This window comes from Phascolarctos cinereus, unplaced genomic scaffold, assembly GCF_003287225.1.
Source record: "Phascolarctos cinereus isolate Bilbo 61053 unplaced genomic scaffold, phaCin_HiC Scaffold_4;HRSCAF=312, whole genome shotgun sequence".
NCBI lineage: Eukaryota > Metazoa > Chordata > Mammalia > Diprotodontia > Phascolarctidae > Phascolarctos > Phascolarctos cinereus.
In genome coordinates this window covers 508,921,194-508,937,543 of record NW_027555847.1, presented here as the reverse complement: position 1 = coordinate 508,937,543, position 16,350 = coordinate 508,921,194, and the positions used below count along the sequence as shown (strand labels likewise).

The window sequence follows — 16,350 nt, the reverse complement described above, 5'->3', positions numbered from 1 at the left end:
GGTTTGCAAAATGCTTTACAAATGTTATCTCATTTTGTCCTTAAAACAACCTGGGGAGATAGGCACTATTATTATCTCCATTTTACAGATGAGGAAACTGAGGCAGAGATTTCAAAAAATGACTTGTCAGGGTTATACAGCTAGTACGTGTCTGAGGCCACATATGAACTAAAGTTTTGATAACTGCAGGTTCAGAACTCTATCCACCAGAGAGCCTATATATTTATCTATGTACCTATCTACTTATGTATTATTTTTCTACAAGCATTTATTATCTTTCCAACCCCAATACCTAGTTTTAAAATGAAAAAATAAAACCCTTATAACAAATTGGCAAAGTTCAACCAAAACAAATTTCCACAATGGTTGTATCCAAAAGTGTATGTTGTTCTGCATTTTAAGTCTATCACCTCTGTCAGGAAGCTGGCACATTTTATCTTCAGTCCTCTGGACTCATGGCTGATCATTGCATTGATCAGAGTTCTGAAGTCTTTCAAAGTTGTTTTTCTTTATAATATTATCACAGGGCATAAACTATGCTCTTAATTCTCTTCTCACCCTGCATCATAAATATCTTCCTAGTTTCCCCTGAAACTATCCATTTCTTATGGCACAATGTACTTTATTATGTTAATGTATCATAATTTGTTTATCTATTCTCTAATAGGTGGGAACCCCCTTAGTTTCCAGTTTGGGGCTACTATGAAAAGAGCCACTATAAATATTTTTTGTGTATTTGGGTCTTCTTCCTCTGTCTTTTAACTCTTTGGGGAATAGGCCTAGCATGGTATATCTGGATGAAAGGGATTTATACTTATTACTAATCAGTTCATTGATCAATTTAATGAATTCCACAGACTTTTTTAAAGGGCCTAATTGACACTTTAAAAGAGGCCAGTATTATTAGAAACACAAGCTCCTTGGCCACCTAGGTATTAGCAATTCCTGCCATAATTGTTTTTTCATTTATTATCAATTGGCTTATTGCTATGCCGTACTGTGTTTTCGAGCAACAGAAATAGACTCTAATTGTAATACTATGAGTGAAGATTAAAACAAAATTATACTTTAGTCAAACCCTCTCACTGCCATTTTTTTTTCCCAGAGGGGTGGCGGGGGCTGGGCTGAATTTTCAGTCATGTGGAATACTCTCTTCTCTAAGTAAATCAGTAACTCATCTATAACTCATAGTCTTAGAGAGTTGCCTGGGCATGGAAAGGTTAAGTGATTTTTAGGCAACAGGATTATAGAGTTATCAATGTAGAGCTAGAAGAGACCTTAGAGGTCACCTCTTTTTACAGATAAGGAACCTGGGGCCCAAAGAGATTAATTGACTTGCCCGTAGCCATAGGTAGTAAAAAGCACAGCCAAGATTTAAACCTAGGGGGCAACTAGGTGGCTCAATGGATAGAGCACCGGCCTTGTCAGGAGGACTTGAGTTCAAATCTGGCCTCAGGCACATGACACTTACTAGCTGTATGACCCTGGGCAAGTCTCTTAACCCTGATTGCCTCTCCAATAAAAAAAAAGGCAAAAAAAGGATTTAAACCTAGGTCTTCTGATTCCAAATCCAGCATTCTTTCTATTGTACCATGCTATTGCCTATGCCCGCAGAGGTAAGATCTTCTGTTATCTTAGAATTAAAGACTGCTAGAGCTAGAAAGAGCCTTAGATATTGTCTAGTCCAGCCCTCTAATTTCGCAGAAGAGAAAAGTAAAGTCCATGGAGGAAGAATGATTTGGCCAAGGTAACTTGGCTAATAAAATGGTAGAGCTTATATTTGAACCCAGTTTGCCTGGCTCTAAGCCATTTTTCCCTCCAACTTCATGGCCACTCTGGGAAATTGTTTTAAAAATACTTGCTTAAAGTTTTTATTTGTAATAAAAGTGGTTTATATTTTCTGTTTCTAAGATTATACTCTTAATGTTAGAGTGATAGCATCACTTCTGTTATTGCTTCCTCAGGGATAATTTCCTCAAAATTCTTGACTGAAGACCATACAGTTATAGATTTAGAACAAGAAGGGACCTTGGAGGCCATTGTGTCCACCTCTTTATTTTACAGATGAAGAAACTGAGGTCCAGAGGAATTAAATTACTTGCCCAGGTTCACCAAGCTAATATGGACCTGAGTTGGGATTTGAACCCGTCTCCTACTCCAGTGTCTTTCCAACTAAACCGCACTGCCTGTCATGGCCCTCAAGTATATTTTGCCAAATCCCTAGCCTTTATTCCCCCAGCAATAATTTCAGACTATCTTAAGAAACCACATTTTTATTATTGTTTTTTTTTAAATGATAGATTCATTGATTCAACAAACAGTACAAAGTTCCTTTGTATATTTCAATTAGGTTCAGAAATGTACATGGTCAGTTTGATTGTTGCCATATATTTCCAACAATATGTTTTAAATAAGCACATGAAAAAAATCTTTAAAAAAACCCCACAACAATCATAATAGTACACAAGTATATAGAAATCATTAAAGTTGTCAAGAGCTGATTAATCAATTCTGGACCTCAGGACATTGAAATACTCATTGTCATCATCTGGTAACAATAAACAAAATCTCAGTTAAAATGATAACTCATTAATCCAATTTAATATTACCACATTGGATAGGGTATAATAATGACAAGACCTAAAAAAGTATAATGCTAACCCTTAAGACACAGGCCACTCTACCCGTTTCCTTAGAAGCTAGGGTTCTCAAGTCCCTACTTTTTAAAGAGAATCCATGCCTGAAAACTTTTAGCTGAACCAAAGAGAAACATGGGATTGATCAAGTACAATGGAATTTCTTCTCCCAACTCCCTCCAGTTTTTCCCTGTTTCTAACACGATAGGGACATATTTGATTTAATTAACCTGTTAATTTTTTGAATCTTAAGAAACAAAACTTTTCAAGCCCTAGAAAAGCAACCTGTGCTGCAATTTCTTTTTTTTTCTTCTTTTTTAAAAAATTAATTTATTTTGATTTATCAACAATCACTTCCATTAAGCTTTTGAGTTTTAAATTTTTCTCCCCCTCTCTCCCCACCTCCCTGATATAGGCTATATGTATACATTCCTATTAAATATATTTTCACATCAGTGATGTTGTAAGTAAGAATTAGAACCAATAGGAGGAACCACCAGAAATAAAACACAATAGAAGGGAAAAAAATAGCAAATAGTATGCTTCGATCTGCATTCAAACTCCATAATTCTTTCTTTGGATGTGGATAGTGGCTGCAATTTCAAAATGGAGAATCTTATTAATTCTTTTAATTGATAAGAAAAGACAAAAAGGAAAGAAAAAGGTGACAAACACATCGGTGAAAGAATTGTACAATAGCTAGATGATCTTATTATAGGCTCATTGTCAAATTACTTTGAAAAGAAGCCCTTTCTGTGTTCTCTTTTCTTTGTCTTCACCTGTGGAAGGTATCTTTTGGGAAACTTTCAGTATGATCAAGTAATTGCAAAGAAGCTTTTACACTTATGTCTCCCCTGGTATTAAGTATTAAGCAAAGAAGTGAACAGAACTACTATTTGTTATTGATAACTCCAACTTGAATATTTGTAAAAACAAAACAAAAACCCTAAAAAAAAACAGTGCCCAGATAAAAACTAAATTTAAAAAGGTAGGGCATGAGGTTCCATAGAGTAGCTAGGTGGTACAATGGATAGAGTGCCCCACACAGAAGGAAGGAAGACTCCTCTTGTAAGTTCAAATCTGACCTCAGACACTTACTAGCTGTGTGACCCTGGCCAAGTCACTTAACCCTCTTCCTCATCTGTAAAATGGGCTGGAGAAGGAAATGGCAAACCACTCCAGCATCTTTGCCAAGAAAACCCCAAATGGAGTCACAAAGAGTTGGTCTTGATGGAATAACAACAATGAAGTTCCATGACTACCTTGGCCTGGCTGAATCAATACTTGCATGAATGTTGAAAAAGAACAAAATGTCAAGTTATTCATCAAAGAAGACTTAGGAGAGTAATCAGGAAATCCTAAAGAAGTTGGCAGGTGCTCTGTTTGTATAAATCTGATTTATGGAAATGGCTGTTAGAGATAATAATTGTAAAGATGCCTAGCACATAGGCACTGTACAAATGGTGGTTGTTGTCATTATCATCATAATAATTATTATCATAAAATATACTTTATTTGGGGTTTGGAAGATTAAAGAACAAATTTGAGTGGATGTTATTTAGATATTTTAAGAAATCTGTTATAAAAATGGGTTTCTGGAAGAGATGAGGTAAAAGGATAGAGGGGGAAATAAAATAAAAACAAAAAGAAAAATATAATAAAACAAAAATTTTAAATAAAATAAAAAGATGTCGATAAAAGTATTATTTAGACCCTGTAGGAAATGTCGGACGATGAACCCCTGTGAGCAAGTTTCTCAAAAACAATGAAGTTGGACTAGGTAATCTTTCAGGTCCTTTTTTTTTTAAAGGCATTTTGGGTTTTTTTTTCCAATTACATGTAAAGATAGCTTTTAACATTCACTTTTAAAAATTTTGAGTTCCAAATTTTTCTCCCTCTCTCTCTACCCCCCTCCCCAAGACAGCAAGCAATCTGATATAGGTTATACATGTACAACCTTATTAATCATATTTCCACATTAGTCAGGTTGTAATAGAAGAATCGTAATAAAAGGGAAAAATATCAGGTCCTTTTCAATTCTAATAGTCTATGATTTATGGATTGGCAATGGGGTGCAAAAAATGACCTGGTTTCAAATCTTGGCTCTGTCACTTCAGCATGTTTTTGGCTAGGCAATATGGTTAAGTGACTTGCCCAGGGTCACACAGCTAGATGTGTTGTGTGTCTGAAGCCAGATTTCCCAAATCCGGTGCCAGTGCTCTATCTACTGCACCACCTAGCTGCCCTTTCACTTCAGTATGTCAACTTGGACCTCTCTAGACTTCAATTTTCTCAGCTGTAAAATGAAAGGGTTGAACTAGATGACTCCGAAGATATTGTCCTTCTCTGTTATCTGTGATCCTATGCTACCCTAACAAATGACTGGCCTTAGCTACTATGGAGAATATAGTTCCTGCCTTAAGGAATTTAAAATCCATTTGGATTCTACTACCCACTGAAACCATTGCTTTGTTGTTTTTATTCCCTTTCACTGAAAAATTTCATGAAAGAATCATATACATTCACAGGTTTCCCTTCCTCACCAGTCACTTCTTAATATCTGACAAATCTAATCCCACTCACCCAACTCTACCAAAACTAGTCTCTCTAAGGTGACTGGTGAGCTAACTGACAAGTCTGGTGGGACTCCTTTTTGCCATCTCTGCAGCGTTTGACGATTGTTTATCCCATCTCTGATAGGCAATTCTCCTTTGGGTTCCATAGCCCTTTATTCTGATTACGCTTTCATCTCTTGGACACTGACATAGGAAGGACAGTGGCCATCTGGAAAAGTGAGTGATCAGGATAGTGAAGGACTCAAAAACATGTTTTAAAAAGACAGGTTAAAGAAACTAAGGATCTGTAGCCTGGAAAAGAGAAGAAATCAAGGTCTTTTAATATTTGAAGACCTGTCACCTGGAAGACTTAATCTTCTTGCTTCCCAGAGGACAATCAGGAGCAATGGGTAGAAGTCACTGTTGGTGTTCCCTTGTATGTGACTCTTCATGACCTCATTTGAGGTTTTCTTGGCAAAGATACTGAAGTGGTTTGCCATTTCTTTCTCCAACTCATTGTACATTGGGGCAAACAGGGTTGTGGCTTTCCCAGGATCACATAGCTAGTAAGTGTCTGAGGCAGGATTTGAATTCACTTCCTGACTTCAGGCCTGGCACTCTATCTATTGCATCACCTAGCTGTCCTATAGAAGACACAGAGACCACCAAATACAAGGAAAAGCAACCTAACACTTGGAGCTGTCCAACAATGGAATAGTTGCTTTCCTAGAACTGAAGTCCCATCACTGGTGAAGCTCTTCAAGCAGAGGCTGACTAAGTTGCTGGCCTCTAGTATAAAATATAAATACCTTTGTTTAACATTTAAAGCTTTACAGAACGTGACCACTCCCCCTAAAAAACTTAATTTCTAGACTTAGACATTACTCCCTTTCCTACGGTCTACAATGCAGCCAAACTCACCTTCTTTCTTACTTACTTACTTCTCTATACTTTGGCACTGGCTTGTTGTCCACATGCCTACAATGTACTCCTTTCCTCCCTCCTGCCTTCTGCCTCTTACATCCTTTATTTTCTTTAAGATTCAGTTCAAGCACCACATTCCACTTGAAACTTTTCCTGATACCCCCAACTACTAGTGCTCCCCCACCTAAAATTTCCTCGTATTTATTCTGAACATACTTATTTAGGATCATGTCGTCTCCACCACCACCACCACCCCCAGAATGTAAGTTCCTTGAAGGTAAGAACTCTCAATTTTGTCTTTGTATTCACAGCAGCTAGCACAGTTTGTGTCACATAATAGGTTCTTAATAAATAATTGCTGATTTATTGATGTTCTTATTTTCTGCACCTATCAAAACCTACCTATCTTTCAAGTTTCATTTCAAATGTTACTGCCTTAAATAAGCCCTTTCTTTTTTTTTGGGGGGGGGGCTATTGGGGCTAAGTGACTTGCCCAGGGTCACACAGCTAGTAAGTGTCAAGTGTTTGGTCTGAGGCCGGATTTGAACTCAGGTCCTCCTGAGACCAGTGCTCTATCCACTGCGCCACCTAGCTGCCCCAAACCCTTTCTTAATACTCCAAACTGAGTATGACCTTCTTCTCCTCTGAACACACATAGCTCTTGGCTTCAGTTCTTCTTTTTGTTTTTTGTTTTTTTGGTGAGGCAATTGGGTTAAGTGACTTACCAAGGGTCACTTGGCTTCAGTTCTTTACATCACATTAGCACAGGTACTCTTTAGGAAGCATGAGGAATCCCATGAAGCCTAGTTCCTCATCATAAAGAATTTATTAAATGTTGAAAACTGGGCATCCCAAAGTCATCTCTAGTTCAATATATTTAAAACAGAACTAATTATCTTTTCCCCAAAACTCCTTCCTCTTCTAAACATCCCTATTTGTGTCAAGAGAGCACCACCATCCTTCCAGTCACCCAGATTCTAAACCCAAGTGCCAAAGTCAACTCTTCACATTCACTCACCCCACATATCCAATTGTTTGCCAAATTTGTTTCCTCTTCCACAACTCTCTGCTTATACAGACATCCTCCTAGGGCAAGCCCTCATCACCTCTTCCTTGTACTATTTCAGTAGCCTACTAATCAGTCCCCCTTCCTCAAATCTCTCTCCACTAAAATCCATCTTCCTCACAGCTGCCAAAATAATTTTCCAAAAGCATTAAGTCCAACAGTGTCATTGTCCTGTTTGATACTGCTAGAATCATATATAAAGTCATGTTTTTAAAGTGAGCCTTTCACAATCTGTCCCAAAACTACCTTTCCAGTCTTATTTGCATGTCATTTGTCTTCACACATACTATGACTTCAGCAACGGGCCTTCTTACTGTCCCTCATACGTGGTAGTCCATTTCCCATCTCCCCACCTTTGCACTGGCTCTTTCCCATGCCTGGAAGGCACTCCTTTTTTCATCCACATGTCTTAGAATTCCTAGTTTCCCTTGAGACTCATCTCAAACACCACCTTCTACATGAAACTTCTCGTGATTCCCTCAGATGCTAATGCCTTCTCGCTAAAATTGTCTTGTATCTATTCTCATATGCATACATATGCACCTGCTGTCTCCCTGAGGGAGGTAAATTTCACCCCTAGGTGTGGACTGTATTTTACTTCTGTCTTTGTACCCCTAGTGCCTGACTTACAGTAGGCACATAATAAAAGTTTAATAATTGATTGATCATAGCATCATAGGTTTAGAGCTGGAGGCAAATTTAAAGTACTTCTAGTCAGATCCTTTCATTTTACAGGTGGGAAAACCATCCCAGAGATCTTACCTGTCTTACCCAAGGTCAGAGCGGTAGTGAGAAGGAGAGCTGGAATGCAAACTTGGGTGCTCTGACTCCAAATCCAGAGCTCTTACCACCGCATCATCCTGCATTCATCAAAATCTGTTATAATTATAATTATTTATGTGCTTGCCTGGTCCCATTCACTATTACAGCCTGGCTCAGGGCAGGGATGGCATCATTCCCATCTCAATAGCACTTGAAAATAGAAGCACTCAACAAATACTTGGTGACCTGGGACAAATTGAAGTAAATCAGCCTTGATACTGAAGCAAACTTCTTTACCTCCCCCCACTACCTCCCATACAGGAACTTCTTATGTTTGTCATGCTAGAGCAGGAGATAATCCCCAGGTGTAGCCAACCTAGGACCTACAGGTAAAGGCAAGTAAGTGGGCTCTCACCTGGTTCCAGTGAGGAGTGCCAGAGTGTGTGTGGGAGGATTAAAGGCAGATCCTGACAGGATCATGGAGGAAAGTCTGTACCCTTGAGGAGCAGTCTAAATGAGGAATCTATTTGAAACGTGCAAATGAATACAATAGGCTTAAGTGCCATAAACCTGTGCAGAACTAATTATAGAAAAGATGCAAGCTGGCAAATTTGGCTGTAAAGAGAATCCCCTGACATCAGTGGCTGAATCAGACATACGTTTCCACCAGAAAGAAAAGTCCCCCTCCTACTCCCACCCCCCAAAATAGATTAAGTTTGCAAACTTTTGATGAAAATAGGGTTGAGGTCATGTTCTATTTTGTGTTATGTTGAATATATTATAATACATCAGAAATGATAGATCCACCTGAGAGCTTACCTCCTCCTAATACAGGGGGCAGTCTTTTTTTCAGCACTTGAAACAAGTTTATCACTTCAAGGGGCTTCTTTCTATGATTCTCCTATGCACCGATATCCCCTCTAGCTTTCTGATCAATGTGTCCCTCCTCCCCTTGCCAGGTATTCACTGTGTCTGATTTACTTCCTGCTTGGCCAGTAAATGTTGACATTTAATAAATGAGGTAATCCAGTTAAACCTCCTCAAGCTCAACATTTCACGTGCTATAAAAGTAGTCTGCAGCTTTATGAATTCTTTAAGGAAATAATTTAGAACATCAAGTTATTTGTTGTGCCAATAATACTGTACATTGATAAGGGTAGAGGCAATTAGGGTTAAATGACTTGCCCAGGGTCACATAGCTAGGTAAATGTCTGAGGCTGGATTTGAATTCAGGTCCTCCTGACCTCAGGGCCAGTGCACTATCCACTGTGCCACCTAGCTACCTCTACAAAATTCCTCAAATACACTATGTAATCTGATAAATATAATAATATAAATATAAAAATGCAGATGTTGGAGCTCAATGAGGTAATATGTTTATTTTCAGGAGTGAGACAATCTGAAAATGGCTAATTAAGTTTATAGAGAGACTTTTGGAAGTATATAAAAGTAACTGACCTGTCAATAGACTTATCTCAAACTAGAACTAAGTGGTGTAAATGACCTTAATTTCCCCTCCTGCTCCACAACTGGGACACGCATGATTTTGCCATTTTTTAGACATGCTGTTCATTTTAAAATAAGCCAGTTTCTTGTGTGTATGTATATGTGTGTGTGTGTGTGTGTGTGTGTGTGTGCGTGTGTGTATCTCACAACATTTTCATATCTGCTGAGTGGCTCTGGATTTATATTTAAAGGGCAATTCCTTTCTTGCAAAAAAAAAAAAATTGGTCACTTGAGAAGCTGACATTTAAAAAAAAACCTAATCAGTTCCACCAAAAGAAGTCTCCCTGACTATAAAAATCTTCTCTACTAACTCTAATGACAAAAACGGTTTATAAATAGTTCCCTCTTTTTTTTTTTTGGCTAGACAATGGGGTTAAGTGACTTGTCCAGGGTCACACAGCTAGTAAGTGTTATGTGTCTGAGGCTGAATTTGAATTCAGGTCCTCCTGAATCCAGGGCCAGTGCTCTATTCACTGCACCACCTAGCTGCCCCTAAATAGTTCCCTCTTTTTGGGCTGTGTTTCTTTTGTAGTCTATATCTGCATCCCCCAGGCACATCCCAGGCTAATCCAAAGAATTAATAAAGTCCTATGGAGGCCTGTAATTCTATGAGTCTGAGGGTCTATCTACAGCAGACAAATTTAAATTACTCATTCTTAAAGGGATAAAGTTTTCAGCATTTCCAGAATCCACGATTCCATTGTCAAGGGTGCTCTCTTCATCAATACATATTACAACCTTTCTATGCCTTAGTAGAATAGATCCAGGGCTAGAAGGAACCTTAGATATAATTTAGTAGACTATATCCATGACTTTATAAGGCCAAAAGAATTGTCATTTACTTTGATAGTCAACCTTCTGGTGATAAGCTTTTCAGTAATAGGCTATATAGACACACCAATGATAGTCTATATTCAAATCTTTTTAAATTGTTAGTACCTGCTGGAACCTACCTTCTATCTACTAGCCTAGCCTTCAAGAATCCAGAATCACAGTCCTGTCAGAAGGAAGTAACAAAATAGAGCTTTAATGGAGAGGGCTTAAATGCACATTCTTTAAGAATGTATGGAAGAAATGTCAGTACCTACCAGTAAACTTACTGGAATTTGGTGAGTAAACAGAATGACTTTTCCTTTAGTTGGAGAAGGAAGGAATGGGTGACTTAATAGAAGAGTGATGGCTCCAAGAAAGTATAAAGACAGATCTTTCAACAGAAAGCAGTAGACAGTGTGGTACAATGGAGAAGAGGGTTGGATTTTGAATCAGAAACTGGATTCAAATCCTAACTCTGTGATTTACTATGTATGTGACCTTGGGCAAGTCACCTAAGCTCTTTGAATCTCAGTTTCCTTGTATGGAAATGAAGGTGTAGATGATCTCTGAGACACCTTTCAGGTTTTAATCGGTTCTGCAGATTCTGAAGTTCATATGTGTATGTATATGTATATATGTATATGTATATATCCATATGTATATGTACATATACATATGGATATATACATATATACATACATGTATATACTTGAGGTTTTTCTGATGAAATATAATGTAATTATTGAGCATCTCTACTTATCTGATTCTTTCTTCAGGTTGATGATGTTGATGAACCAGTCAAAGCAGGGGAAAATAAAGTAACCAGTAAGTTCCAGTCCATAGGAGTCCAAGTAGAAGAGGAGAAATGGTGAGTAAATACCCACTAACTTTCTTATTTAACATTAATATTTGGCAAGTCTTTCACAGATATTTTTTCCTACATGATCTCTGCAAAGTGGACAAATTTCCCCAGCTCTGAGTAGTTACTCAGCAACTGTATCTGGAGTGGCGATGGCTGACCCTCTTGCCCCTCCACTGTGGAGCCCATTGTATTGGGATGGACAAAGAGGAGAGATTCCCCTTCTTTTCCTGACATTATCTACATGCCGACACTCATATGCACACATATACATGCTGCTCCACTTGAAGCTGGTCATTTTATTCCTTTTCTCAGAACTATTCAGTGACTCCTTATTACCCAGTTTAGTAAAGTTCAAACAGCCTGGCATTCAATGCTCTCCATATTATGGAGTCATTCTACTTTTCTAATCTTCTCTCATACTACTTCGCTCTACATGTGCTACTCTATATATGTGCTAAACTCTGTACATTAGCCAAATGAAATGGCTTCTTGCTAAATAGAATTAGAAAGACTCATTTTCAGGAGTTCAAATCTGGCCTCAGACACTTCCTAGCTGTGTGACCCTGGGCAAGTCACTTAACCCTGTTTGCCTCAGTTCCTCATCTGTAAAATGAGCTGGAGAAGGAAATGACAAACCACTCTACTATCTTTGCCAAGAAAACTCCAGATGAGGTCACAGAGAGTCAGACATGCCTGAAATGGCTCAACAACAATAACAAACATAATCTGAGCCATCCTTCCCATGTGCCTTTGCTCACACTATTCTCTGTGTCTGGAATGTCCTCCTTTGCCCTCCTCCATACTTATTCCCTTTCCCTCCCCCCTTCCCACCCTAAACTCTTCATACTTAGTGCCTTGATGCTTCAGTTGCTCCATAGTCACCTCATTATGGACCCTCCCTCTAATGTGCAGATTACAACTCAGCCAGAAGCTCTTAACAACTTTCATCCATGCCGTTTCATAAATCCTTCATAAAGGATCCATCCGATATATTAGAGGCTTTCTTCTGTTTTTTAATTGTGCGTGGGGATCCATGCAGCTCTCCAGCTATCCATCTGTTGTCTCTCAAACTCCCTGCATGACCAGTCCACCTTTTCTCCTCATACGTTTTCTACCTTCTCCATGGGTTGAGAAATCCTACCTGGCCCTTCAAGCCCAAATCAAAAGCAACATTCCCCAGGAATTCATTTAATATCAAGTCTCCCTTGCCTCCATCCCAACTCCAAATAATACTTTATTTTCTCTTATGCACTTAAAGATAACTTTTTGTGGATCTCTACGTATATGTAATATATTCTGCCCCCACTATCAATTCCATGTCACTGTTGGCATGAGACAGGTACCAAGTCTCATCCAAATTTTTAATCTTGCTCTTCACCTGTCTTTGTGCTCTGCACATAATAAATGCCGAGTACATCTTGTTAAAGTTGAATTAAAGAAGCCCTCTGTCTTCTTCTTCCCCAGCACTATCTTGCCTGGAGTATTCTCTTAGTCTACTCACTGGCATAAGCTGGGGTGCATCAAAGGATGCCTATCCTCTACCAACTCAGGCTAATCAGTGACCAGGAGCCGAGGGGGAACAGGCTTGCTCAGCATGCTTACAGTGTGTAGACATATGCTACCCAAGAAAATCTCTCCTAAAATAAGCACTAGGAAATCACTGTAATCTTTTCCCTCCCCTTTTGCTTCTCTACTGCCCAAGGCATTTACAAAGCAGCTGCACCCTTGCAGAAGGGTGCAGAACAGTTGCCTGGCCGCTCATAAATTCACCTAAAACATTCCATCTTACTTTGTCAGCTGGCTTCCCCCTACATGGAAAGGAAAATTCAGGCTATTTGCAGGACTGGGTCTTGCCAAAGAGCCATAGGTGCTAATCCTTTTTCTAAATGAAGAAAATGAAACACAGGAAGGGTGTTATTTATATAGTGGAAAAGTAATAACTCGCATTTACATAGCACTTGAAGGTTTGCAAAGTTTTCTCCTCACAACAAAACTGTGAGGTGGGTAATGCAAGTATTAGGATCATAGGATTTAGAGTATGCTCTCACTTGGTTTAAGGGGAATGTGTAGCATGGGGCCCATCATGGGAATTGGGGGCCATGAAAATAGATGTAGGCTGAATGAAAGGTCCAGGGCAGGCAGCAGCCAGATTGGGGCCAGCACCCTGACAATGTAGAGGCAATAGGAACAGCCGACGAGGTAGAAGCTGAAGGTAGAGCCGAGTCCAGGGCAGCCTGGCCACTCTTGGAACCAGGGAAGCTAGGATGTGAAGCCCATCAAGGATGGTGGAAGGTGACAGTCAACCCGTCAATGAGCACCTGCTGTATACCAGTCACTCTGCAAGGCCCTGCAGATACAATAGCATAAATGCAACAGCCCCTGCCCTCCTGGAGGGGTGTGTGTGTATGTGTGTGTGTGTGTGTGTGTATAAAACATGAACTGTAATGATATACAAAATAAATACAAGGTAAGGCGGGAGGTGGCACTTGCAGCTAGGAGGATCAAGAAAGAAAGACTTTGTGGAAAAGCTGGTGCTTGAGCTGAGCTTTGAGGGAAACTGAGGATTCACAGAGGCAGAAGTAAAGGAGGAGTGAATTCCAGTAGCAAGGAACAGTCCATACAAAGGCACAAAGCGGGGCAGAATGGCTGCCGTGTATGAGGAATGATAAGAAGGCCAGAAGGGCTAGACCATAATGTGTGTGAAAGGGAGTCGTGTTATAAAGCTACGAAGTTAGTTTTAGGACCAGAGAGTGAAGGGCTTTAAATAATAGAGGTCAGTGATACAGAACCCTATCAGTGTAGAAATATCCAAGGACACTATGAACCAGAGGAGAGTGAATGTAGAAATTATTTCCAAAGAAAGATTGTCCTTAACTGGGATCAGTATCAAGGTATTGAGAAAGAGGCAGAAAATTAAGGTGGAGAATGGGAAGGGGACAGATTCCTGTGTCCTACTCAGCTCTGCAGACGACTCCTTACAGTTTAGTTTTCTGAATTTCACCACCGTGCCTCAGTTACTCCTCAAACTGTTCCTGCAAGCCCCTTCTCCCATTGGTTAGTTCTTCCCAGAACCACTAGTTTGGAAAAGGGCACAACCGGGCCTTCTCTCCTTCTCTGAACTATGACCCCATGCCTCAGTTGCCCCCTTCATTCAGCTACCGTGGGCTCCCTCTCTCATTGGTAGTTTTTCCAGAATTTCTGTTTTAAGCAATAGTCCAGACCAGCAATCCCTCCTTCTGCAGACTTAGTACCGCTCCTCATCTTCACTTCTCAGTGCCTCTTCCATGTGTTGTCTTCCCCTATTAGAATACAGGAGAAGGACCACCTTTCTTTTTGCTTGAATTTATATCTCCAGCCCTTAGTACAGTGCCGGGTACATGTTGTTTTTCAGTCATGTCGGATGTGTGGCTCCATTTGGGGTTTTCTTGGCAAAGATACTAGACTGATTTGCCATTTCCGTCCCTAGCTCATTTTAACACATAGCAAGTACTTAATAAATGCTTGTGGACTGATAGACTGTTGTAAGAGAAAGAGTGAGGTGCTTAAACTTCATCTTTAAACAGCTCTCGGTTTTCTATGTGGACTCTAAGTCTTGGTCTGAGCCCTTCAGGAACTGTCTTTATCATTCTGCTGAAGTGTGGCTGCCGAGTATTCCAGGCTATAGAGCTCACTCAGATGAAACTAAAGAAAATGGAAAATGGCTGGGTATGCAGGTGGAACGGCCCTTTGAACCAATCCGGGATATGATCTCTGATGTTGCTCCTACCCAGTGTCTGCAGGTAAATATTAACTCAAGCCATGGGCTCTTCAGAGACTTGTGAGGAAATCACTCCCCCATTGCAGCCACCTGAGGACCATTTGAATGAATAACTAGATCTGCTGATAAATTTAGAAGCTCCTGTAAAAGAAGAAGATAACAACAATCTAACAGTTTAGATATACCCCAAACACAAGAAAGATGGGAAGGTGGCCCAAGATCAAAGTGTTCCTACAAAACTCTCTGACTGAAGAAAAGAATGTGAGCAACTACCAAATATGTCCAAAAATGTCACAGATTAAGAGCTTAGAGATTGGCTCATTGCATGATTTTCTTTAAAAAAAAAAGTGCCTGAAGAATTGTGTTTGCCTTTTTATCTATCAGTGGGATAAAGGTGAAAGATACAGAATCAGGCAGTACTTCCAGAAAAGTTCATACACTCGGGCCTGGAAAGGACCTCAGAAGCCATTTAGTCTATGCCACTCATTCTACGATATTGATGATGAAACTGAGGTCAAGGGAGATTAAACAACTTGCCCAGAATCCCAGACAAGAGTCAGAGTCAGAGGGGGTATTTGAACCCCCAATCAGCATTCTAGCATAGCTACTGAAATATGCCTACCTGTATATTTTAGATAACAGTTGACACAATAAATTAAGGAGGTTCCTTCCAATCAACTTCTCTCTCTTGCCTAGAATTCTTATAACCTGACTTTTGAAAACAAGTAGGTTCTCTCTCAATGTGCTTTCCTTGCTAAGGGAAAGATCTGGATTCTAATTAGCCCTGGTATTTGTTTACAGTAAACCAGCTGCTGATTAACAGGATGTGATTAGTGCAAGGTATGATTGGTACGTGATGCACTTGGGAGAAAACAAAGTATAAATGTTGGTACAAAGTTGGTTTTTTTTAATAAAAAAAGAAATTAACCTTTAATTAGTTAAATGATCATTGCTATTTATTATACAGATTGACACAGGTGCCCTCACTTGGTCTGTATGTCAAATGATCACAGGTTACATACATTACCTGATGATCATATATGTAGAACAAAAAGAGACCTTCTTTCCCTATTCTCTGGATATGTCACCAGAGACCAAATCCTGAAAGAACTTTTGCCCTGGGGCCTCCAGATTGGTAATCAAGTCTCCTGGAACACTAATTCAGGAAAGCCCCAGACATGCTTCACTTCACTCCCTCCTTTCCGTCTACTTTGTTCACAGTCTGCTAGCCAGTAGCCTCATACCCTTCCTGCCCTGTTCCAGTTCTGAAATTAGGAACCTTGATCAAATAAACTCTGCCTTTGTTCCTGAATGAGATGTACTCCCTTACTCACTATCTCCCCTTCCCACAATTTCCCCTGGTAACTTTCTGAATCAAAGGATCACTTCCCTATATGTGTTGTATTCTCTATTAAAATTCAAACATGTATAGCAGCAACAGTCTTCATTTTTGTAACATAAGCACCTAA

At 39.5% G+C, this 16,350-nt stretch overlaps 1 protein-coding gene across 9 annotated transcripts in view; it reads left to right on the top strand.

Moving 5' to 3' along the window:
- The window catches only part of DLGAP1 (DLG associated protein 1), a 1,123,488-nt gene that overhangs the window by 1,037,543 nt on the left and 69,595 nt on the right, over positions 1 to 16,350 (top strand). For all 9 annotated transcript variants that reach the window (XM_078153489.1, XM_078153491.1, XM_078153488.1 and 6 more), the window contains one exon: positions 11,039 to 11,130. In XM_078153489.1, the coding sequence (XP_078009615.1) occupies positions 11,039 to 11,130 (92 nt within the window). The remainder of the gene's footprint in view (positions 1 to 11,038; positions 11,131 to 16,350) is intronic.